This window comes from Notamacropus eugenii, chromosome 1 (genome assembly GCF_028372415.1).
Source record: "Notamacropus eugenii isolate mMacEug1 chromosome 1, mMacEug1.pri_v2, whole genome shotgun sequence".
In the NCBI taxonomy this organism is placed as follows: domain Eukaryota; kingdom Metazoa; phylum Chordata; class Mammalia; order Diprotodontia; family Macropodidae; genus Notamacropus; species Notamacropus eugenii.
The window spans coordinates 14,618,532-14,643,937 of record NC_092872.1 but is presented as its reverse complement, the minus strand read 5'-3'; the positions used below and the strand labels follow the sequence as shown (position 1 = coordinate 14,643,937).

Here is a 25,406-nt window from a genome sequence, read left to right as displayed (position 1 = left end):
GGCCAAGCCAAATTTGGACTTAGCTCCCAATACCTGCCCTTTGCTAATCCCTACAATGCATACCCCTTCCCTCTGTCTGCAGCAATCCATTAACCTTTAGATTTTAGACCCCCTCCTACTTCATACTAATATGCTAAAACCTACTGATCTCCCTTCTCCTGAAGGAACAGGAGACAGCTGTGGGGCTTGGGGACAAGACTCCCTTCAGGGTCCCAGGAGTCACTCAAGATACCTATGCAGGGCAGGAAGGTGTGCATGGCACGTCCTAGGGATGGATGTGAGCATCTCCCTGCATTGCCCACTAAGGATAGCAGGGCCTGCAGAGGTCTGCTGCTCCCAACAGGGACAAGGCCTGAAAAAGCAAAGCCCAACTCCATGAGGTCAGTGTTATCCTTTAATGATCACCAGGTGTCAGTCAGGTCCAGCACTACAGTTACATCACTAGGTCATAAGGTCAGAACCTCATCAAGGCTTTATACCAATTTTTCTTCCCAACAGAGGCAGACTTTTAGCACTGAAGAAGGGGTTATGAGGGTGAGCAGGATGGGCACCTCTCCCCCATTCTCCACCCCCAGGATTGCTGTCTCAAGCAGCCAGACCTGACTAGGGACCAGTCTGCAGGGATCCTGGGAGAGGATTCAGAGTTACAAAGGATGGAAACCCACAATGCAGCAGGGCTGATGGGGAAGCCAGAGAAGGGGAATGGGACCATATCCCTGCTCCTTTGACTTTAGCCTTGAGGGGCAGAATGATAAGATGCCATAGGGCATCCTATGTGAGCGGCATCACTTGTCCTCCCTATCTATCCCCCAAGGGAAAACTGAACCCTGACTCTGTGTCCACAGTCCAAGCAGAAACAGCTAAGAGGGCCAGCTCAGTCCCACATAGAGAAGGTGAATCCTATAGGGCTAGTGAGCTCACGGAAAGGGGATCGCCACATGTAGCGTGAGGCCACTGCCATAGTGCTTGAGGGGCCTGTGGCCAGAGCTCCAGGAAGCCCGAACCCTGTTACTCCCACTAAACTCTGCTTGGAAAATCAGTCACAAAAGAGTATGTCTTCTAACACGAGGGCCCTCATTCTGTATGAGGCCACCCTGGTGGGGGGAGGTGGGAGGGTCCACTTCCCAGGCTTTTGAGGCCATAGCAAGATATGTATCCAGGCCACGGGGGTCGAGGGAGAGGGTCTGTCAGGACCAGCTCGGTGAGGAGGGGTCACAAGTCAGTGACTTTGTTCTCTACAGCAGCAGCAATCTGTTGGAGCCGGTAACCCAACTGCATCTTCTGGGCAGTACCATCCTCCTCCAGGGCAGTGATGATCTGAAAGGCAGAGACTAAATCACACAGAGCCTTGACAGGCAGCTGCAGGGAAGAACAGGAGAGGCCTCTCACTGAAAGCCTTTAGAAATCAAAGAAGGCACCACTCAAGGTGGGGGATGGAAGGGAGGGAGAGGAAGCCTGCACTAGAGGTTCCCATCACCAGGACCTGAAGGCCAAGGAGACATCACCCAGAGCCTTCTGGAAAGAATACAGACCCCAGACCTCTGGGAAATAAGAATGACAAGGGTTTCAATCAACCGAGATCTATCACTATCACCCCTATTTTTCTCCTATCAGTGGGTTGTGAGAAATCCCACTCTAATGCCATAGCATCCCCACCACCCCCAACCTGGGCATACTCTCTCCAACCCTGCCCATAGACAAGTGTCAAAGAGGAGGGAGCACCACAAACAAATACCTCCCCCCAAATAGAATGGAGCTGAAGCTCATTTTATTGTCAGACAGTGTTTGGGACTCAGAGAACGTATTTGCAGTGAAATCTAGGCAGGCAAGGAGACATTCCCAAACCTTGTAGTGGGAGAAGGCATCTCTCCTACATCTGGCCTAAGGATTAGGAAACGTTCACCAAAATTTGGGCTTCCCTGAAGTTAAGGCCAGGGCAGTGACACAGGGGTGAGGGCCTGTGGGAGAAAAATTCCCAACAAAGGACTTCCCGGACCCCAAGATGAGGGGCCTACCTAAGGTGTCCCATTGCCCCAGGGAAATTCTATCCCAGTCCTGGGGGTGGGGGGAGAGTGGGGCAGGATTACAGAGCAGGATCTGGGAATGAGGGAGCAAGCCTTCCTAAGATGAAGCTTCCAGATAGTAACAAGAGGTAGGGGTGGGATCAGCAGAACATACCAGCCCCCACCATTCTTGCCAGATCTCTGGGAAGCAATGGTCCCCTTCCCCCTCTGCTGGGAGGGGCACTTAGGGTAATGGCAGAAGAGAACACTAATCAGTGGGGGCTTCTGTGCAGAAGACACAGGAAGGCTCCCCCTTGCCGATCCCACCCAAGTCACATGCGGTCCCAGGTACCGAGAACCTCAGCTCCCTGCCCACTCCCAGCCCGACCCGCAGTGCTTTATGGGGGTCCCTGCACTCCTGAGGGTGGCACTCACCTGGTCATAGTATTTGTTGATATACTTGTAGAGTTCATGAAGTGCCACCAGGGCACTGAGGTCCCCAGAATAATTCTAAGAGGGAAGATCAGAACTTCAGGTTACACAGGGACAAGGGAAGGAGAGGGAGCCCATTGAGGGAGGAAGAAACCCATCACACAGGCCTCAAGAGCTTGCCTCATGTTGGCCAATGACCGCAGCAGGTAAGCAAGGGCCATCGTGGGCCTCAGGTGGCCAAACACTCCTAGGAGAACCCCCTCTTTGTGACAAAAGCTAACCGAGGTAGCCAAGTTCCAATTTTTTTCTGGAGTACAGATGGCTTTAATTTCAGCCCATGATGTTCCCAAAGATTCACCATAAGTACAGTACAGACACATTCGACCATAAGGGAAAGGGAATAAGCCTTTATATGGTGCCTGCTATATGCCAGGCAATGTGGTAAGTGCTTTTTACAAATATTATCTCACTGGGTCCTCACAACCTTGGAGGCAGATGCTATTATTATCCCTATTTAACAACTGGGAAAACTGAGGAAGAGTTTAAACAAAGACTTGCCCAGGGTCACACAGCTAATAAGTGTCTGAGACCAGGTTTAAATTCAGGGACTGGCTACCTATGAGAAGGTGGAAAGCACATGGAAGGGAGCTATGGACCACTGGCTCACAGAATGGAAAAAAGCACAGGACTGGGAGTCAAGAGAATTGGGTTCTAATCCCTGTTCTGTCACTGGTTAGGGGACTTCAGGCAAGTCACAGCCTTATTTTTCTATCTGAATGAATTGGTTGGAACACCCAATGAGAAGCACTGCAGGGAAAAAATGAAAAAAGCAACGAATTCAGGAATCCAAAACATGCCACTTACTAATTGGTAGACTTGGGCAAGCCACAATCTCACAGAGCCTCAGTTTCCTCATTTGTAAAGGGGGGGAAATAATCAATCTGCCTTAAAGATCATGATTGTAAACAGTTTATAAACTGTCAAAGGCTATACACATACACCATATACAGAAGATAAGGAAAAGGAAAGAGAGTTTAGTTCTGTGGTGCTTTTTGCTTCTTGAATTCAGTGGACAGCCCAGCTCAAGTCAAACTTTCCTTGTACCATGAGTAGAAGGGAGAATTTTAGAGATCTCTTGTTTTGTAACTTTCTTCACATGTGTGATTTTTAGACCCATACTGGCAAGCAGCAAAAATTTCTACAAACTCAGAAAAAGGCTGCATGCTTGCTTCAGGAATAGGAGGAAATGGGAGACACCAGGAGACTCTATTCCATTTCTTAATGGACCCTGAAGGAAGGAAACCCCAAAGAGAAACAGCTAGTAGTAGAATGGATTAATTCCCAAAGTTCATAAAAAAGAAGGAAGTGTTCCTTGGAAATGTACCTGGAAGTCCATACCAGCAAAATACTCCAAGACTTACTACCAGGGCAGGGATGAACAAAGCCCACCCCCCAAGAGTCAAACAACATTTTTCTTACCCTGGACAGCTCAGCTAGGGCTGAATTCATCTCCTGATCGCTGGCCGAGATGGTCTGCCTAATGTCTGCATAATACCTGCCCAGAGACCACAGCCACAGAGGAGATTTAGTGAGCTGGTCACCCCTAGGATCCCTCTCTGTTCCATTCCCCACTCCTATACTTCCAGCTTCTGCTGTCCACAATGTTCTCCATTTCATCCCCAGCTTTTTTCTCCATCCCCACCCTCCCAACTGGTAGGTTCACTCCCAGCTCCTCTAAACCCCAATCCTCATAGTGGTACCTCTCCACCATCTGCTTGTAGCGTGGGATGTCTCGGGCATAGAGCAGCTTATTGATGGGTGAGTCCTGGACGTTAGGAGGAAGGAAAATAAAAATGACTTCTCTTCACTGCTGAATTCCAATGGAAGGGTCATATCCAGCATCCATTCTCTCCTTGCCCTCCTGCAATCTGACTTTTGTCCTGATCATTTTTCACTCAAATTGATCTACTTGAAGCTACTGATGCCCTCCTTCTATACACATCCAACAGTCTCTTTTTAGCCTCCAATTCATCCCCACTGCATTTGGACACTTCAGGAAGATAAGAGCCCCAACCTGCGCCCTTGGAATAGGAGTTTGGTAACAAAGATCCCCTTCTGATGTTCTCCTCCCTTTAATAATCTCACTTGGGAGAAAGAGGTGAGCATAGCCAAACAGGCAAGCATGATTAAGGCAATCTCAGTCAAACATGGTACTAACTTTGCCCTGTGTTTGATGATTCCCTAACACCTACCTCATTGAATAAAATACACCAATGCAGCAGTGGCCAATGCACAGACTGAACCAACTAAACCCAATTACCAATGCACATTGTCTGCTTCTGTCTCTCTCTGTATTCAAACTGGGACCCTCACCTCATAGTCTACTCAAGCCCTTCAGCCCTTGCTTTATAATTCACCCTTATTTCTTTCAAAGTTTCAAAGGAACTTTCTTCAGTTCCAGGCATGTTTGTTCATTCATTCATAAATTCATCCAACCAACATTCCTGAGTGCTTATAACCATGAAAGGCACAGAGAAAAGCTCTGGACTTGGTGCTAGCAGAGACTTGGGCTGGAGAGATTTCCCACACTAAAGAGGCTGACCATGGACAGGCCACTTAGCATCAGAGTCTCAGCTTCTCGACTTGCAAAATGGCCCAACAATTAGCACCTATAACGTCATCACGGTGCTAGTGTGAAGACAGAAAGCTTTGCAAACCTCCAGGTGCCATAAGAACATCAGTTCCTATTTTATTTCATTCGATTTCTTCCCAAGAGGCTCCCCGGTCACCCTCCCACTCCAACTCTCCAGCCTGGTTCTGAGGCTGCCATTGCATGACTGGGGCAAGCTTCCAGACATAGTCCTCTCTGTTCCTTTCTAATCCTCTTCTGAGTTTATCCCTCCTCCTCGTACTCTTAAGGTTTTAATGTATTTAATTCAAAAACATTTATTGAGTACCTACTATGTGCAAAACACTAAAAATATAATGATGAAAATTTATGTAATTAATCCCTGATCTTAAGTAAAATAAGGGAAGGAGTATTTCCAAGAGATATGTACATAAATAACCATATTCTAATTTTGATCATAATGTATAGGCCCAATACACATACAATGGGTCACTTCTGGTGGAGAGAAAGGGTGGCAGATTAGAGAAGGCTTCAGGAGTGAAAGAAAAAAAGCACTTATTAATGTTTATCATTATGTGTCATAAACTATGCTAAGCATTGGGAATGGGGATATAAATAGAAAAACAATACAGTTCCTGCCCTCAGGAAGATCACATTCTAACAGGAGAAAGGATAATTCAGTTGCCAGTCAGATGGAAGGACCCAGAGGTCCTAAGGGCTCAGGTGAAGATAAAATGGCAAGTCTCAGGGTTCATTAGGTTGCACTAGCAGTCAAACTGCAATGCCTGGGGGTCTAGAGAATATCATGGCAGGGTAGATGGTAAGACCCAGTAAGACCTCCATTGTCTGGGATGAATTATCCCTGCTCATTCCAGTGGCCATGTCCACCAGGTAAGGGAGTAGAGTAAGGATAGTAGTACCTCCATTGGGAAATAGGGAGAGGGGTTTGAGGGTTGGAATAGAGTGGGAACTTTGGGTTTCCTCTAGGAGGAAAAGGTCAGCAGAAAGCCCAGAGAGGCAAGAGAAAAGAAGGTATTGTCAGGGAGATGGGGGGACGGTGTCTGGTACTGCCAGAGAGGATCTAGGCCAGACAGGCAATCAGTCCGGGATGAAGGAAAGTAAAGCTATTCCTTATGGAGATGGTTTCTCAACTGAGCCTTGAAGCCAAAGAAGGACTTCAAGGGCAGAGAATGGAAGAAAAGTCTCTTCTGGGCATGGTATATGACTAGCAATAGAAAAAGGTAGAACAAGATCAAGTAACAGTCAAGGAGACCACTGATTAAAAAAAAAAGTCCCCATATACACCAAAATATTTATAGCAGCACTTTTTGGGATAACAAAGAATTAGAAAAAATAGTAGATGCCCATAGACTGGGCATCCAAACTGTGATCCAAGAATGTACTAGAGCAATATGCTGTAAAAGAATGACAAATGTGAGGAATACTAAGAAGTATGGAAAAATCGGCATGAACTGACACAGAATGAAGGAAGCAGAGCCAAGAAAAACCAACATACATAATGACAACAACAACCTAAATGGAAAAAACCAACATAAAGTCAATCCAAAATAAATACTGCAGAATTATAAAGAACAAGCATGTCTGGAAATAAGAAATATAAGAAGAATGTCTTCTCCTCTTTGCAGAGGTGGGAGATCCACAAGCATTACACTCTGTATATATTTTCAGACTTCTTTTGGTGTGTTCATTGGTTATGTCGATTTTTGCTTTTTTTTCTTTAAGTAAGTACTATTTATAATATCTGATGACTCAAGGAGGAGGAAGAGGAAGAACACCAGGGGGAACTAGGTTGATGGAACATAACAAAAGATAAAAATTAAAACATTTTTTAAAAAGATCAAATAACAGTTTTAATTTGATTTAAGTTGAGTATAAAGTACATGAAGAGGAAGGAAGTCAGATGGTAATATAAAGAAGAGATTAGAGAAAGAGGAGACTGGTGGCAGAGACCAGTTGGGAGACTAATATAATAATCTATTCAATAAGTAAAAAGGCCTAAATGAGGGTGGTGACAAGGGGAAAGGAAAGAAGGAGATGAATGAGACATATAAGGGAGAGAGAATCAAGAAGACAAGTTCAAAAGTGATTCAACGTGATGGATGAGGGATCAGGAAAAGTCAAAGATGACTCTCAGGCTTTGTGTCTGGACAACTGAGAGAATTGTGGTGCCATCATCAAAAACGGAAGAGCCACGTCTAGGAGGAGGAGGGGTACAATTTAAGGCATGAAGAGACAGAAGTTATTAGGCAAGCTGAAAACGTGACTGGAGCTCCCAGGAAAGGGAAAAGACAAAAATACTAATTTGGGAATCTGTCACAAGTGTTGATGATAATAATAGCTAGCAGTTATATAGCACCTACTATGTGTCACAGCAGCTAGGTAGCACAATAGAGTGCCAGGCCTGCAGTCAGGAAGACTCATCTTCCAGAGTTCAAATCTGGCCTCAGTAACTTATTAGCTATATGTCCCTAGGTTAGTCACTTAACCCAATTTGCCTCAGTTTCCTTATCCGTAAAATGAACTAGAGAAGGAAAGGGCAAAACCATTCCAGTATCCTTGCCAAGAAAACCTCAAATGGGGTCATGAAGAGTCAGACACCACTGAAAACAATTAAACAACAACTATGTGCCAGGAGCTTTGCAAATATTACCATATTTAATCCTCACAACAACCCCAGAACATAGGCGCTGTTACCATTTCCATTTTACAGTTAAGGAAACTGAGACAAAGAGATCAAATGACTCGCCCAAGGTCACATAGTTAGTATGCATCTAAGGCCAGTTTTGAATTCGGGTCTTCCTGACTCCAAGACTCCTGGCTCAAAACTCTATCCACTCTACCACCTACCTGCCTCAAAGATGATATGAAATCTATTCTAAAGCTTCAATTTTTAGCATAAGAACAGTGAAAGGACAAAGGGTCATGGGATCCAAGAATGAACACTACATAATTGAAATAATTGATTAGAACAGAAACAATGGACTAGGACAACAAAGATGATCCCAGATACTTAAAGGGCAAGATAAGGATGAAGAGACTGGGGAAGAATGAGAGCTTGGGAGATATGAAAGGACAGGAGATTATGATCAGAGAGAATCCCAAATACTGGTAATTCCCATTTATCTAGAGCTTTAAGTTTCATAGAGTGCTTTCCTCAGAACCACCCTGTGAGGTGGGAAGGGAATTCATGATCATCTCATTTTACAGATGAGGAAACTGAGGCCCATAGACTCAAAGTGACTTTCCCATGGGGACAGTGATACAGCAAGCAGTTTTCAGCATCAAGATCACACGTGTCCTGACCAAGAGCACAATGCTATTTAATGCAACACAAGGTCATTCTACCTCTAAGAAAAGAGAGGAATATGTAGTGATAACAGAACACTAGGAAGCTGAGTGATCAGGAAATGAGGCCAAGATGTTACAAAGGTCACCAAGGTGAATATTAAAAGTCAGAAACAATGATCAGAAATAGAACATGGAAACTCTTCACAGTCTCCAACATGTATTTATGAGACAACAACAAGGATGTCTGACCCCGTTTCATCATACTTCCTCTCCCTGTTTGGTTTGCAGGATATTTTACTCTCCTGGCATTCTTCCTGAATTTCTGGGAGCTCTTCCTCAATTTCCTTTACTGTCTCCTCATCTTCCTCCAAGCTCTCCTAACCCTGGGAATTCCCCATGGTTTATTCTTGGCCTGTAGCTCTTCTCTCTCATTGATTCATCCCTCAAGGAGCAGTCACAGTCAGAGTTTGAACCCTGGGAATTCCCCAAGGCTTATTTCTGGGTCTTCACCTCTTCTCTCTTGTGAATTCCTCCCTCAGAGAGCTCAGCCACAGTCAGAGTTTGAAGTACCACACACAGACTGTGACCTCATACATGCTAAGATAGCTCATAAGATGAAAGGCCACAATGGTCAGACATTTACAGCTGGAAAAGGTTTTTGACAATAACACTACCAGGCCTTTGTCCCACAAGAGATCAAAGAAAGAGGAAAAAGCCCCAGATGCACAAAAATATTTACAGCAGCTCTTGTAGCGGTGGCAAAAAAACTGGAAACTGAGGAGGTGACCATCAATTGGGGAATAGCTGGAGAGATTATAGTGTATGAATGTGATGGAATATCCTTCTGCTGCAAGAAACTGTGAAATGAACTATTTCAAAGGAAACTAGAAAGACCTCTATGAACCAATGAAGAATGAAGTGAGCAGGACTGGGAGAATAATTTATACAAAGATAGTAACATTATAGAGAAAAACAGCTTGGAAAGTCAACAGAATACTGCTCAAGGCAATGAAAAACTATGAAGTCGAAGCATGCTACCAATCTATTTACAGAGAGATGTTGGGCTCAAAATGCAGAATGAGATACACGTTGTTGGACATGGCCAAAGAGAAAATTTATTTTTCTGGGTTATGAATATGTATTATGAAGGTTCTCTTTTTATTGGTCTGTTTTTCATTTGGGTGGAAAGAAGTGGAAGGGGGTAGAGAGGAGAGAAAGACAGAGACAGAGAGGGAGGAAGGGAGGAAAGAAGGAAAGGAGCAAGGAAGGAAGGAAGGAAGGAAGGAAGGAAGGAAGGAAGGAAGGAAGGAAGGAAGGAAGGAAGGAAGGAAAGAAAGAACTGACATCTTTGATTACTCTCCATTTCAGTCTCTTAACTTTGGGCAATTCAGTCTCCTTACTTATCTCCACACAACCTACTCTTTCCCACCACAGGGCTTTTGCTTACTTACTCCCATCTCCAAAAAGCCATAATAACCATCTCTTCCTCCAAAAAGTGACCCAAGTTCACTTCCCCTCAACGAGTCTTCCTTTCCTCTGCATTTTTACACAGTGTTCTACACCAGACGGTTGAACATTCCATTTCACTGCCTTAGAATTGTCCTTTATTGGGTTCCTGTGTCCTCTGCAAAAATCCTACTCCATACTTCATTGTGGCATTGAGATGGGCTTAAATTTTTGAGAGCATGCCAGTCAAAGACATGCTCCAGCAAGCTTTGCCCAAGCTGGGACCATTTCCAGTAGGAGACAGTGGCTGCTGCCCAAAGATCATTCTAGGTTAAGTGCATAAAGTCTCACTACCAGCAGATTGGCCACTAAGAGATGAATTTTTAGGCCATGGTGATCCAACAAATTTCAGATTCCCAGAGACAATGACTGAATAGTAAAAAGAGAGAAGAGAGGGAACTAAGAATCAGGGAGTTTTCTTAGACTATCAACAAACATTACAAAGTATTTTTCCACAGACACTGTCAGTACTCTAACTGTGAGATTCTTGTCCAAAGATCATTGAGTTGGATAAAACCAAACCACATCCATATTGACATTCTCCCTAGAAACAAAACTAAGAGAAATAACTTGCTGCCAATGAAAAGATGGCTCATGGTTTCTCCTTAAAGAAACAACGAAAGGAATTAGTTAGTTTCATCAGATGCCCAAATATCATTTCATGAAATCCTTGTTCATCTCACCTTGAAATACTCCTGACGAGCATCAGTAAAAAGGCCACCATGAAGATAATTACAGGTTGTGCCCCAACGCTGGTTGTAAAGGATAAACAAGCAGAAAAATTCCAGGAAGAACTTGACAAGATCCTCCGAATTAAATCAACAGATACCCTGCTATGTGGTAACTTCAGTGTCAAAGCAGACATAGGGAGAACAGAAGAAATATTGGAAAATATGGTTTGGGATTAAGAAATGAAAAAGGTCAAAAGCTTATAGATTACTCAGAAGTCTCAAGCCTACATTTCACAAATACTTTACTTAAGAAGTGAGTCAGAAGGGTCTGGTCATGACAAGTCTTGAACAATATCACAAAACTTTCAATGTACTATGTAATAACAAGAGCTGACTTTTATATAGCACTTGCAAGTTGGTAAAGACTTTTACCTAGGTTGTCTAATTTGTGTCTTAACGGACAGGGAAACAACAGTTACCAAAATGGCAATCTGAGCTGAATCAACTCATTGAAACAAGTCAGATCATTGACAAGTTAGAACAGAAGTCCAAATCATCACCAGATTAGAAAAAGGATAAGAAAATACAGTGTGCATTTACAACAGTTGAAAGTGTTGACAACTTCTTGGTTCTCCAAAAATGGGAAAGGTAAAAGACACTGACTCTAATTAGCAAAGGCTTACTGAATGTAAAAGAGCCACGATAATGAGGCAGCCAAAAGACCCAGAGACTGCCTTAATCAAGCAAATAGTTGATCTCAATGCCAAGCAGGCAGATGACACAAAGAACAATTCTAGCCCGATCGTAACACACCATGGAAAAGGATGACAGAAGATCACAAGCAATATTGGCCCTGCAGCACAGTGAAAAGCAAGGAAAGGAATACAAAATTAGTATAAGAATTAGCTGAGCTAGATCATTTAGAGATGAAACTAGAAGGGCAATCAATAGTCATGTAATGGAACAGATTTGTTCACAATTCTTTGGAATCTGTTCTCATCATTGATAAATAGAACCACCCCATTCGGGTGCCACCACCTCGGATTCTGATGTGCTATAATGAAGAAGTAGAAATATCACTTAAAAATATGAATTCAGGAAGAACAGCTGTCCTAAACAAATACATATTAAAAAATGCATGCCGAATTTGTCACAATATTAGTCACTTAGATGTCAAATTTCAAACTGCCTCAAAGTGGGGGAAAATTCCAAAAAAAGAGAAAAAATACAGACCAAAAGAAAGGGGACCAGGAAAACATCAGCAACTCATGATCCACATATGTACTTTTACACCTTCGTGAAAATTGTATATGCTCATATTGCAATATCCAGGAGGTAAATATGAGAAGAAAACAGGTTTCCTCAGATGATTTTCCACTTCAGACTCTTTCTTCAAATATGGTAACATGTATTTGGAATCTATTTGTCTGGATTATGACCTGCCATTGCGAGGGCAGACCAGTGAGTTCTTCCATCTATCTCCTAGACAGACAATGAAGATAGGCAATGAACTGGGCCCAAAAATCAAACAGGATAAGGACAGCAAACACCACAAAGACAGTTGTCCTCTTTGTGATCCCAAAAGTCTCCCTAACACCAAGGTCTTTTTTCATCAGCAACATTTACTCAGTGATACTATAAGGTTTTAAACATAGAACATGACCTCAGAAGAAGCACAGCTGAAGTTGGCCTAAATCTCAGTGGAGAGCAACAGCCTAACACCAAGGATGTGTGGGAGGTGGCATGAAAGGCATCACGCCAAGGATGGGGAAGGCCAGAAAAGGAAGAGGCCTTGTCATGTAATTCACCGGAAGGCCTCCTGCATGTCACGTAGATTCTCAGTGATTTATAGAAGAATATGGAGAAGTCAATACGATGAAACGCTTATGTTTGCGTGTTTGTATGAGTGAGTGAATGACCATTTTGCTACTTGCTCCCTATGGGACCTGGGGCAAGTCATCTAAAGTCTCTCTAGGCTTCAGTTTCCTCATCCAGAAAATTAGGAGATTGGAATGGATGATCCCTAAAGTCTCATCTCTAAGTCTTTAAATCTCTATGGTCTCCATTTTTTATCCAAAAGATATGATCAACATAGTTCTACCCCATGCCAAACCCACATTTTCCTCTCCCACCTCTGCCATATACTTCATTCTTTCCCAAAGAACATTTTTTTTGAAGGGCATGTCAGTTGGAGCCTGTGATTTTATCAATATAGAGAACTCCCAGAGTGAAACACAGACTGAGAGAGTTTCTTGGAACAATATGAGCCTAAGTGACTTGCCCAGAAGTCACACAACTAATACATATCAAAGGCGGGATTTGAATCCATGTCTCCCTGACTCTAAAGCCTTTATCTACATGCTATGCTACCTCCTCCCTATATCTTATTACCAACCCCAAATCCATGCTACTTCTCCATTCTTTAAGACATCTCTTCTTCCAACGTCATACCTCTTCCCACAAACCTACTTCACTCCAAGATTCTCCCCCTCTCCCTCTAGCCCAAAGCTGCAACAGCCTGACTTCTGCCCCTGTCTCATACCTCTGATCCTCATACTTTAGGCCACCCTCAATCCTTGACTCACCCGACCCAACTTGTGGTCCGCAAGAGTACAGGCATCCATGAAGGTCTGGGCAATGACTAGGAGCACAGCATCCATGTTGTCTGACGTCTGGACATCAAAAACAAACTGAGGGTTCTTGATGATGTTGATCCAGAACCTCAGGGGCAGACTGTGGACAGGGCAGGCCAGGGTAGGGTGTGAGAATGTAAGTTCTGGGTAACTGGGGAGGCCCCCCAGGGCCTCTGTGCCCTCTCCCTCCCAACCACAGCTGTAACCAGAACTTTCTCACTGTAAGGGATGGTGTGTAGTGGCGCTTGTCCACTACATAGTCCACCATCACCTCAGGGACAGACTTATAGACAGGGCAGACCAGAGGATGGTCCTGGTCACTACCCCATTAGTCCAACTGGCACCTGACCTGTTAGTTTTCCAGATGTGGATAGTGTCCTGGTCTGAGATACCATGCAGCTGTGCCTGATCATCCAGCAAGTCAAAGAAATACTTGATAGCCAGGGGCACTGGGCGGCTGGTACTAAGAATCACCTGGAATAAGTCATCCACAAACGTCTGCAGGGTGCCCTGGGAAGAGATCATGGGAGAAAAAAAGAACAAAGCCTGAAGTGACACTGAGACCTTAGCAAGTATCCATCCTGTAGCTGAAGGCAGCAGCAACTCTACCCAGTCTGTACCAAATCCACTTTCTGGACAGCTCTAATTAGTAGGAAATTTTCCCTTGCATCAAACAAAAATCAGCTTTGCTTCTTAACAACTTTCATCCAGTACTCCCAGTTCTGGCCAAACAAAACAAATCTAATCCTTTTAAATGACAGCCCTTTATCTCCTTGAAGAAAGTTTTCATGTAACCCAAGTCCTCCCTTCTCCAGGCTAAAACTCCCTAGTGCTTTCAGCTGATCCTCCTAAGGCATAATCTCCCATCCTCTCACCATTCAGCTTGCCCTCCTCTGGACTCACTTCAATTTGTCAACGTCCTCCCTTAAAATGTGGTACCCAGAACCAAACACAATACTCTGGATGTGGTCTGATCAAGGCAAAGACCTATGTAGGAGTGTGCTGGTAAATGTTTGTTTGGAGTGGGGGTCAACAACGAGGAATGTACACTTGGTGTACTGTAGTTTAATCTATATTATTAATGTTTTCTTCATCACTATCTTAAGTCTAAACCATCAATCAAACAACAAATCAAGTACAGGTTTGTAGCATTTGCTAATTACTAAGGTGTAAAATCTAAATGCTCACACTGAAAATTTAATAATCACCTCTCATGAGCCAGTACAAGGCAGCTCTAGCCCACCGCTAAAAAATGGGACTATTGGGATCTTTGTCTGGGACACTTCAACAATCTATGATTTCACCAGTGTAGGGTCCCTCCACTGATTCAAATCATGACTCCCCCACCCCCACCCTGGATGGTCTTTCAGAACTGCAAAAGCCAAAAAATTCATCCCTTGTAAGGCTCATTAGCTGGGTTGGCTTTCAGACGATAGATAGACACTCACTCTGTCACAGAGATCACATTCAAAGGCTTTCTACTTTGATTGGCTCTTTCAAAGCTTGACTGGCACAGCCTTCAAGAACCCAGGGTTCCCTTCAGTCCATAACAAGGCACCAGCGGGAGCTCAATAAGCATTGTGTCTTGTTAATGCAGTTCTAGGTTACCTTGTCCTACATGATCTCTGAGTACATCTATTCCCAACCAAACCCTTGATTTGCCCATGCCATCTGTCCCTGAATGACACCCCCATGTAATTGCTACCTTCATGGACAACAGACGGGTCAAGTAGATCTCAGGGATGGCTTTGGCTCTTTCCCGATCTCCACCCCGAAGGCTTCCCCTTCTTTGCCTGGGTGGTTCTGGCTCCTCGCTTGGTTTCACTAGATGCCAGGGACGGATGCCTCCCTCATCCATGTCTTCCAACATTGGAGTTTCTGCATTAGGAACCCCATATCTAGATCAGCCTATATCCCCATAAGAGATCCTCACAATCTCCATAGTGAAGGGCAGGGGCTGAAGAGATGTGCTACCTATGATTATGCTTGGAGATCTCCTTGGGATAAGGAAGGATTTGGGGAGATGCTCATGCTATCCAGTGTAAGGAGAAGAGAGGTACTTACTCTCTCCAGGGACATAATCCTGGTTTTCCCGGGGAATGTGCTTGTTGAAGCGGGGGACCAGGGCTACAGTTGCTCCATCAGGCACCTGTTGACAGGGCTGGTGATTCCCCTACCCCCCAATAGCCCAGCACACCTCCCCCTAGCCCTCACCCTTGTTCTCTACCCCCCATCCCCTCCCACCTTATAATGCTGCAAGGTGTTCAGCCGCCTCCATGCACCTTGGACTACAGAGGTGACATCCTCATCAGACAGGATGAGGTGACCAGCCACCCCTGACCGCCATTCTACAAGGGGAATGAGAAAGGACAGGCTTCAATCTCCCCCTGTCATCACACAAAGCTCCCAGGCTGCTGTCCAGGGAGAAGGGTTTGGGTCAGTTTAAGTCTCAAACTCATTATCTAGGGATGAGGGCAACTTTGGGGGATGCCCTGACCCCTGCAGCAGGAGAGCAATGCAATCCAATTCATCCCTCCCTCCCCCTGAAGCCACCCCTCCAGCCACCTCACCAACATCCAGGGCACCAGGCTCTGGCCGCTGAGCAAGGGGCACCCCCTTATACAGCTGGTCCAGAATCTTCTCCTTGGCCTGGGAAATGGTGTCACAGTCTAGGACCTTCACAGGAATGCCTGGAGCCTCTGCCAACCCAACACCTGGCACTGTCACTGCATTTAATGTCTGTCAGGACATATAAAGGGGTAATCATGAGTGGTCCCTTTACAAAGGCTCCAGGGGCTGGGAGGGGGTGGTGAAGAGGAAAAAGGAACCAGTCTGTGAAGGGATCAACATGACCGGTTAACTGCATGGCTAGCAGAGGTTCCACCAGGGACCACTGATTCTCCTCAGCTGGAGAGAGGCCTTTCTGTCACCATCACCCAAAATACCTAGGGACTGACCATTTCCCTTATCTACTGTGTGTACAATTCCCTTGGCTCTTAAGTTTCACTAAGAAAAGAGTGGGAGATTTCTATAATGAATCTCTTTAGGAAAGAAACTACAGGAAAAGAAAAGAAACACCTTGACATCCAGAAAAGTACAGGTTTCCAGAGTGTGATGCTGGATTTGGATCAGAAGACCTGGATTCAGACTCTGGCTTTGATGTTCACTATCTGTATGACTTTGGAGCAGATCTCTAAGGTCCCTTCCCACTCAAGATCTATGTTCCTAGGAGCCCAACTTGAGCATCCAGCCAGAGTTTAGTTTGCTATGTAGCTCATGGCCTGGTCAGGCACTGCTCCTTTTCCCTCCTGTCTAAGCTAAGTACCAGAGAATGGATATTAACCAAAGATCCAGATTTCTCACTGGACAGGCAGTGGCTAGCGCTGCTGCCCAGGCTGATGGATCTCTAGTCCCTTCCCCATGATTCCAGGCTCCTACCCCAGCTGTATGTCCTTCTGCTTAACCCTAGCCTAGGTGAAATCTTTGATTTGCTGCTGCTCTGACCCTCACAGGTCCTCAGTTTCCCCAACTATAAAGAGTGCTTAACAAATCCTCCCTCCCTTTTTTCCTTTCTTTTCTTCCTTCACTTCTTCCTTTCCTTTCTTTTTCTCTCCTTTCCTTCCTTTGCTTTCTTCTTACCTTCTTCCTTTTCCTTCCTTCTTTTTCCTAACTTCCTTCCTTTCCTTCCTTGCTTCCTTCCTCCCTCCCTTCCCTGACTCCTCAGTGAGGAAGAATCTTTCTTTTTTTGTTGCACAGATTCCTCCCCCAAGATTCAGATCCCTTTGCTCTGATATCACAAGCCCCTGACCTTCAACTTCCTAGAGCTTCTGTGACTCTAGTGCAGGGAATCCTTCCCTCTCCACAGAAAAATGGCTGCAGTCTCTATGCCTGAAATTCATGTACCAACTCTCTCAATTATGACATTAGAAGCTGGGTTCTGTACCTAAACCATGTAGGTAGGTAGAACCATTTTTACCAGGATCCTGTCTACACTATGTCAGCTCCCTCCACTGGCCAGAAACAGACCCCTTGTCTCTTGTGTTAAAGGTCTTACTCCCCTTTTGGCCCACCCACCAAATTTCTTGCCTGAAGAACAGCTAGGCAGCACAGTGAATAGTGCACAGTGAGACACTAGGCCTCAAGTCAGAAAGACTGAGCTCAAATCCTGCCTCAGACACTTTACTGGCTTTTGTGATACCGAACAAGTCACTTAGCCTCTGTCTACCTCAGTTTCCTCAACTGTAAAATGGGGATAATAATATGACCTACTTTCTCAGGGTTACTCTGAAGATCAAATGAGATATTTGTAAAGCACTTTAGCACAATGCCTAGTACATAGTAGGTATAGAAATTATTATGCCAAGATCTAGCAGCTCCTACATTAAGGAATCACAGGGCTTGGAGTATGATATTTCAGGGGTCAAAGGAGCTAGGATTAAAACCAAGAATCACCTACCCAGCAAAACTGAGTATAATCCTTCAGGGGAAAAAATGGTTTTTCAATGAAAAAAGGACTTTCAAGCATTCTTGATGAAAATACCAGAGCTGAATAGAAAATTTGACTTTCAAACACAAGAATCAAGGGAAGCATGAAAAGGTAAACAGGAAAGAGAAATCATAAGTGACTTACTAAAGTTGAACTGTTTACATTCCTCCATGGAAAGATAATATCTGTCACTCTTGAAACTTTTTTCAGTATTTGGGTAGTTGGAGGGATTATACACACACACACACACACACACACACACACACACAGACAAAGGGCGCAGAGTGAGTGAATAGGAATATCTAAAAAATAAACAGGAATATCTAAAAAAATAAAATTAAGAGGTGAGAGAGGAATATATTGGGAGGAGAAAGGGAGAAATGGAATGGGGCAAATTATCTCTCATAAAACAGGCAAAAAAAAGCTTTTTCAATGGAAGGAAAAAGAGGAGAGGTGAGAGGGAAAAAATGAAGTTTACTCTCATCACATTTGGCTTAAGGAAGAAATAACATGCACACTCAGTTTGGTATGAAAATCTATCTTACACTACAGGAAAGTAGGGGAGAAAAGGATAAGTGGGGGGGTGATAGAAGGAGGGCAAATGGGAGGAGGGAATTAGAAGTAAATACTTTAGGGGAGGGACAAGGTCTAAAGAAAGAATAGAATAAATAGGGGGCAGGATAGGATGGAGGGAAATATAGTCCATCACAACATGACTGTTATGGAAGTTTTTAGCAAAGCTACACATATACAGCCCATATTGAATTGCTTGCCATCTAGTGGGGATGGGTGGGGAGGGAGAAAGGGAGACAAGTTGGAACTCAAAGTTGTAGGAACAAATATTTAGAATTGATTTTGCGTGTAACTGGGAAATGAGAAATACAGTTAATGGGATATAGAGATCTATCTTGCCCCACAAGAAAAGAGAGAAGATGGGGATAAGAGAAGGGAGGGGTGTGATAGAAGGGAGGGCAGACTGGGGGAAGGGGTAATCAGAATGCATGGTGTTTTGGGGTGGGGGAGGAGAGAGATGAGGAGAAAATTTGGAACTCAAAATCTTGTGAAAATGAATGTTGAAAACCAAAAATAAATTAATAAATTTTAAAAAAAGAAATTATTATTCCACTCCCTTTCCCCTTTTCCACTCTAGTCTCAGCTCATAAGCAAAGCAGGGATGACTAACATTCTGAGCCCAGTAAGGTCTAGTAAGGCTAGTAAGGTCTTTCTTAGTCCAAGGTACCAGCTCTGCCCATTTCCCTGGTTTCCTTCTGATGACTCACTCGAGTGCCCCTCACAAGAGAAAGAAGCCTTCTAGAATCCTATGATTGTGGCGTCACAAAATCCTAATTATCCTACATAAGCAGAAATAATGACAAACAAAATTTCCACCAATGGGCTAGGCAGGTCATTCCCTCACCAGAGGACGGTATTCCAAGTCCTCTCGAAGTAGACGGTTATCATTCAATGTGTACTTGGCCTTGCCGGTCACACTGTCCACAGGCCCCTTGTCCACTTGATGCTTGATCCCTCGGAAAAGCATGTAGAGGGGTTCACCCACTGAGTCCTATTACACAAGATCAGAATGTTACTGAGGCTAATGGGAGTGGTATGTGAAGACTCAGAGGACAGAGGGGACTTCAGTGTAATGGTGGAGGGTCTACACAGAAGGATCAGCCTTCTTTCACAGGGATTAAATGAGCATCCTGGCTAGAGATACAGAAAAATCCAGCTCCAAAGCCTAATTTAAGGTGCACTGTCCCTTTTTTTTTCTCATTAAACTGTCCTGTGTGTAATGGGCCTGAAGTATCATAAAATCATAGACTTAGAGCTGAAAGGGATCTTAGAGACCATCTAATCCAAACTGCTTCATTTTTTTAAAGATAAAAACTGATATTCAAAGATGTCATAGAGGTCAGGACAATAGTAGGATTTGAATGCTGGTTCACTATCTCCAAATTCAGCGCTCTTCCCAGCGCAGAGTTTCTCATCTAATCAACTACAACCCTCTTCTGACCAGGAGAGAAGAAAGAAAGGGCCTGAATGGCCCAGACCAAGAAACAAAGGCTCCTCACCCGCACAAAGGTGTAGAGGCAAATGGACATCCAGTTGGTGAGTAATTTTTCCACCACAGTCTCAGTCCTGGGTGAAAGCAAAAAGGAAAGAGGCTTGAAGTTACTCAGATGCAGCTTTGGAACAGAGAAGGGAACACCTGCATAGGATGGGTGCTTTGGGAGGAGAAGGTTGGGTAACATGGTCAACACAATCACCACCAAAGACCTCAAGGTTACCTGTGTAGACCCAAGCAGTACACACAGGTCTTTGTGAAATTTACAGCAAATTCTTATTAAATCAGCTTGTTCTAAAGATGAAAACTCAAAAATTAAGAGTTGAAAAGAAGCTTAATGTTTGAAAAATAAAGTCTGCATACACCAAAGAGAATATCAGAGTTGGTCACCTTGATTTCCTATAAGAGATCTGAAAGCTATGAGATGTCATTCATGACTGTCCTCCCAACTCACACACACACCCATCCCTCACACACACTCGTGCCAGCCCAATACCCTTCCCAGACCCTCTCAAACATTCAAGGTTATTGTGATTGTTCTATGACACAGTATCATTTAGAAGCTGGATTTGGTAATTGGGGTTCAATGAACTCCAAGAACCATTCCCCATTCTTCCCTTGCCCTGCCTCCCACTCCTTCCTACCTTCTGCAAGACCTTGATCTATCAATCCCATCCTATCTCTAGTATCTTTAATGTTTCCCTCTCTCCAGCTCCTTCCAATCTACTTACAAAAACTCCTACAGGACCTCTACCCTAAAAGAAAAAGCCTTCCTTTTATCCTTCTACCTTATTCAATCCCTCTCCCATCTTTCTCCCACTAAGATCTTGGACAAGTCATTTCATTTCTAAGGGCCTTGATTCCTCCAGATGGAAATGAGGGGGTGGGACAAGATGACCTTAGACCTTTCCTGGCTTTAGAGCTTGATCCTATGATCTTCTTGCAAACATTTTCTCCCCATCCTCATGACTTTATCCCTCCTTAACCCCAGTAATGAGGATTCTTCTACCCCATCACTTTACTAAAACTGCTCTCTCTGAGGTCACCAATGGACCTCTTAATGGCCAAACTCAGTTTTCCCTCAGTTTTCCCATATACACACCACTACTCCTTATGGCAGGGAGCTGAGGAGACCCAGCTGTTACTGATATCTGAATCAGTTCCCATCAGGAACCCTGCCAGCCCTCAGAGTTTTTAAAGCTTAAAAATGCTAGTATTGAGAAGACTCTTTAAAAGTCCAGAGCATGTAGGCATAGATGGGATCACCAGGTACCTGCTGTCTCTTTTTACCTTTTGTTCCTCCATCTCTGTCCCTGTAGCAACATGTTTGACCCTCTTTGTCGTACCCTTCTATCCCTTCTTACAGTAAACAGAACGATCTTATATACAAACCTCACTGACTCATTTTCAACTTCCAGAGGCCATTTGTCCTCGTCACCAGTCTTAACTCCTGAACTCCACTCATCAGTCTTCCCAATCTCCACCTCCTGCCTCATCTCTGACGCCAGTCTCCACCCCCACTTCCCTTCCCAGCACAGTCCCAGGTCCCCCTCAGAAACACTGACCTCCTCAGCATCAGCTTGGGGTTCTTGGCCACATATTGGGTCACCAGGTCACTGAGTAACGTCCGGAGAATGTCAGTGAAATACTCCAGCTTCCCATGCAATGCTACAGTGAGTAGGGATGCCACGTAAGCACGGTCTCGTGGTGAGAAAGTACGCTGACTCTCCAGTGTGTGGATGAACTGAGGATCAAGGAAAGGAAGCATCAAACCACACAAGTTCAGAACTGGGAGGGACCTGAGAGCTCTGGTCCAACTCATACCTGAGCAGGAATCCTATAATATTCTCAAGTAGCTGTACCCTCTGCTGGAAAACCATCACTGATGAGAAACCATCACCTTCTGAAGCAGCTCATTCTATTTATGGACAGCAACCCTAACCGTCGAAAAGATTCTCCTTACATTAAACTCAAATCTGCAGATTCTACTGCCGGCTCCTAATTTTTCCCTCTCTAATGCCTCTTCTACACATCAGACTTCCAAATACTTGGAGACAGCTATCATGTCTCCCTGCCTCCTAATATTCTCTTCTCTTGGCTAAACATTCTCATTTCTTTCAGGTGACCCAGGAATAATGTGCTTTTTAAGTCCCCTCCCTATTCTGGTTTCCCTCTTCTGAACATCCCTCAGCTCGTCAATGGCATTCCCATTAGATGATACCCAGACTGGAATACAGTAGAGGCATGGCTTCCACATCATGTGGTTTAGGAACATAGCACCCCCACAATCTGGAAAATCTACATAAAATTTTTGGCCCTCCCTTCGTAACATAAAAGATGTCTGAATTATTATGGTATGTTGATATTATACAATACTATGTATGTATATATATATATATATTATACATTTCTGAGTTTCTAAACTTTTTTTTATGTCATCTGCTGGCCTCCACATCTGCAACTTCCATAAAACTCCCAAAAAATTCCCATTTAATATCTTTTGCTGATCCAAGATATATAGAAATGTGGAAAGTTGCAAAGTGGAGGGGCTAACTGTACTTTATATGCAATCTGACCTGACCTGAGGACTAAAGTATCAGCTCCTTCCTCCTAATACTTTTATTGATACAGCCTAAGGTTACATTAGCTCTCTTGGCAAACTGTTGATTCATACTGAGCTTGGAATCCACTAAAACCCCAGCCCTTGTACATGTGGATTGGTTGTCTAACCATACTCTGCTCTTTACCCTGTATCTGCAGAGTTGATTTTTTGAGTCTAGGTGTAGGATTTACATTTATTGGAGAAGAGTACAAAGGGAAGAAGGAAACAGAGTGGAAAGATGGGAAGCAAAGGGAAGAGAAGGGAACTAAAGGAAGACTCAAAAAAGGGACACAGAGAGAGATCGCTGATTGTACCTTGGTAAGAAAGAGTTTGCTGTTGAGGAGGTTGGACAGCTGCCCCAGCCCCTGCTCCACTGTCGGCCTTCGACTCTCAGGCACCCCCAAGTCTCTGTGCAGGGGTGACTCCCGGTGTCCAGGGAAGAAGACACGCTCTGCATATGACTTGTAGTCCAGAAATGGGATTCCACTGCCCACCAAGTCACTAGTAAGATCTGTCATCTCTGTCATCAAGTCTGTAGAGAAGGAAGATACATGACTCTGGAGGGCTTGGGGGGCACAAGGAGTTAGGAAAGACCACCAGGGCTCCGGTGATAAAGAGGTGCTGAGTCAAGAGAGGTGGAATAGGGCAAGAAAGTCACCTGTAAACTCTTTCTTGCAGCGATCTCGGACACTGGTTTCCAGATTCTCCAACTGGATTTGCACTTTCTTATAGTCCCTCAGGGCCTGTTTGCTCTTCCTCCTAGGAACCCCAGTGTAAGCAAGGAAAGAGAGAAGGAAAACAAGAGGAAGAGGCAGAGAGGGAGAAGGGGGGTGGCAATGAAGTTGAGAAAAAAATGGGGGTTGGAGTGGGGAAAGGCAGGGAAGTTGTGTGTGTGTGTGTGTGTGTGTGTGTGTGTGTGTGTGCGCGCACGTGCGCACGTGAGAGAGAGACAGAGACAGAGACAGAGAGAGACAGAGTATAAGAGAGAGAGAGACAGAGAGAAAGAGAGAGAGAGACAGAAATATAAATGTACAGTGAGTACCACAACAGAAGACATTAGGGACCATGTGATGACCATGCAGAGGAAAGAAGAGTAACATTATGTGGGCAGATATCAAGTGGGTAGAAGAAAGAGAGAGAGAGAACATGTAATAGGAAGAAGACCACTCAGAGGGGGAGAAAAAGAACATGGGTAACATGTCACTGGAGGGTGAAGGAGACCATAGACCTTCCTGATCCCCTAAGCCCCCTCCTTCCCTTTCCCTTATCCCCTTTCTAAGATGTATCCCACCTATAGATGAAGACGATGATGAGGACACCAAGTGCAAGAAGGGAGGCACCCACACCCAGTCCAACCTGGGCTCCCACGGGGAAGGCAAGGGGACTCTCGATATCATATTGTACTCGGCCAAGTGTAAAGTTCAGGTTGCCCATCTGCACCTGTACCAGGAACAGAATCACTGAGTCCAGATAACTGCTGACTATACCCAACAATGTCCCAAAGCTTTTCATGCCCCACTTACTGTGAACTCAGGGAGGGAGTTCAACCCTTCCCGATGCCTAGGAGGGGGCTGCTCCGCTGGGGGTTCACAATACAAATGGTTCCGTGTCAGAGTCTTCACAAGACAAGGACCATCGCCAATCATGGCAACCACCTCATCCTTAGAGATTGCCAGATCCAGATTCTCCCCCTGGGACAGACAATGAGTCACTCAAGATGCCCCAATTCCTCCAAATAAGAGGTCACTCTGACCCACCTTCCCCTAAAATATAGGAATACTTGGATAGAGAGCAAGTAAATAATCCCCTCTTCTCACTAGGATGCAAGGACAATGGGTCTATCAGATCCCCTGCCCCTGGGATAGAGGCAAAGCAAGTCACTCAAACCACCCTTCTCCTAGGACACTGGAACAATGGGGCTCCTTCTCCATGCAATAGAGGGAGAATAAGTCACTCAGCTCCACCTGCCTCCTCCTGGAATAGAAGGTCAATGAGCACCTCAAATTTCTAAACCTCATAATAAGACCTTCTCCCCTCCTTGCATTTTCAGTCTCTTCTTCTTATCCCTTTATTCCTCCCTCCCCATGAATCACTCTTACCCTGCCACACCCATAACACTTTCACAACCTTGCCTTGACCTTCCATGTTCCTGGAATCCTTCAGCTCCTACAACCCTCCCACAATGACTAGCCTCAAGCCTTTGCTTTGTCCATCTGTCTCCCACAACTCAGCAAAGCTAGCAAGGCAGTAGGTTGACATGGCTAGGGCCAAAGTGCTCTTTCCACTGAACAAGCAGGGAAGTACAGACAACTGGGATAAAAGGATCACAGACCTAGTGGGTGGCAAGAAGAGTGAGGAACAGGACCTCTGCTATGACCTCCCTAGAAGCCACAGTGGTGTGAAGGGAAGATAGGTACCTCCACAGAGAGCACACTCCCAGGCTTGTGTCTGAATGGTGAGGAAGGGTCCTCCATGTTGAGGGGCCTCAGGATAGGGTTGGCCTCATAGGAGAAGCGTGTGGGATGCAGGGTAGCAAAATCAAAGAGCAGATTGTCGAGGATGAACTCCAGCTGGACCCACGTACCACCTGGGAGCCCAGGGATGGCTGGTGTACGGCACACAAGCAGTTGAGAAGAGTTGATATGGCATGGCTCCTCAAACTGAGAGAAAGGGAAAAGAGGCTAATGAGAAGAGGGAGACAGAATGATTATATCTGCCTCATCTACTCAACCCCAGTCCCTTCAAGCTAGCGTGCCAAGCCCACACACTGACCACCAGCCATGTGTGGGGGCTACACCTAAGTGCTGAGGGAATACAGAAGAGGATGTGGTCCCTGCCCCAGGCAGTCATGTGTGTCTCTTAGTCCAATCCACCCTCCTTCCCCCAGGAAGATCCTGGTACAGAGTAAAATCAAGATAGAAACTATCAGAACAAAATCTAAAGTCCGTCCAGATCAAATGATAATACAGAGCGAAATTATTCTCCTCTCTCACACAAACTTCATTGTGAAGATTTAACATGCACAAATGCCATTCCCCAATAGATAAGTGGTCAAAGGATATGGACAAAC

The 25,406-nt window shown here is 44.7% G+C and overlaps 1 protein-coding gene across 5 annotated transcripts in view; it reads right to left on the bottom strand.

The window, feature by feature from the left end:
• Positions 1-381: 381 nt before the first annotated feature.
• The window catches only part of PLXNB1 (plexin B1), a 72,014-nt gene continuing 46,989 nt past the window's right edge, over positions 382-25,406 (bottom strand). For 4 of the 5 annotated variants that reach the window (XM_072654736.1, XM_072654751.1, XM_072654764.1 and 1 more), the window contains 18 exons: positions 24,754-24,996; positions 23,860-24,027; positions 23,628-23,776; positions 22,995-23,095; positions 22,651-22,868; positions 21,300-21,478; positions 19,742-19,808; positions 19,087-19,233; positions 15,754-15,922; positions 15,428-15,531; positions 15,248-15,332; positions 14,889-15,061; positions 13,533-13,693; positions 13,136-13,283; positions 4,196-4,260; positions 3,915-3,990; positions 2,439-2,513; positions 382-1,317 (listed from right to left, as the gene is read on the bottom strand). In XM_072654736.1, coding sequence (XP_072510837.1) covers positions 1,213-1,317; positions 2,439-2,513; positions 3,915-3,990; positions 4,196-4,260; positions 13,136-13,283; positions 13,533-13,693; positions 14,889-15,061; positions 15,248-15,332; positions 15,428-15,531; positions 15,754-15,922; positions 19,087-19,233; positions 19,742-19,808; positions 21,300-21,478; positions 22,651-22,868; positions 22,995-23,095; positions 23,628-23,776; positions 23,860-24,027; positions 24,754-24,996 — 2,433 coding nt within the window. In that variant the 3' untranslated portion in view covers positions 382-1,212. Of the gene's footprint in view, positions 1,318-2,438; positions 2,514-3,914; positions 3,991-4,195; positions 4,261-13,135; positions 13,284-13,532; positions 13,694-14,888; positions 15,062-15,247; positions 15,333-15,427; positions 15,532-15,748; positions 15,923-19,086; positions 19,234-19,741; positions 19,809-21,299; positions 21,479-22,650; positions 22,869-22,994; positions 23,096-23,627; positions 23,777-23,859; positions 24,028-24,753; positions 24,997-25,406 lie in introns of those variants that run through there. The other variant, XM_072654757.1, reaches the window with a different exon arrangement.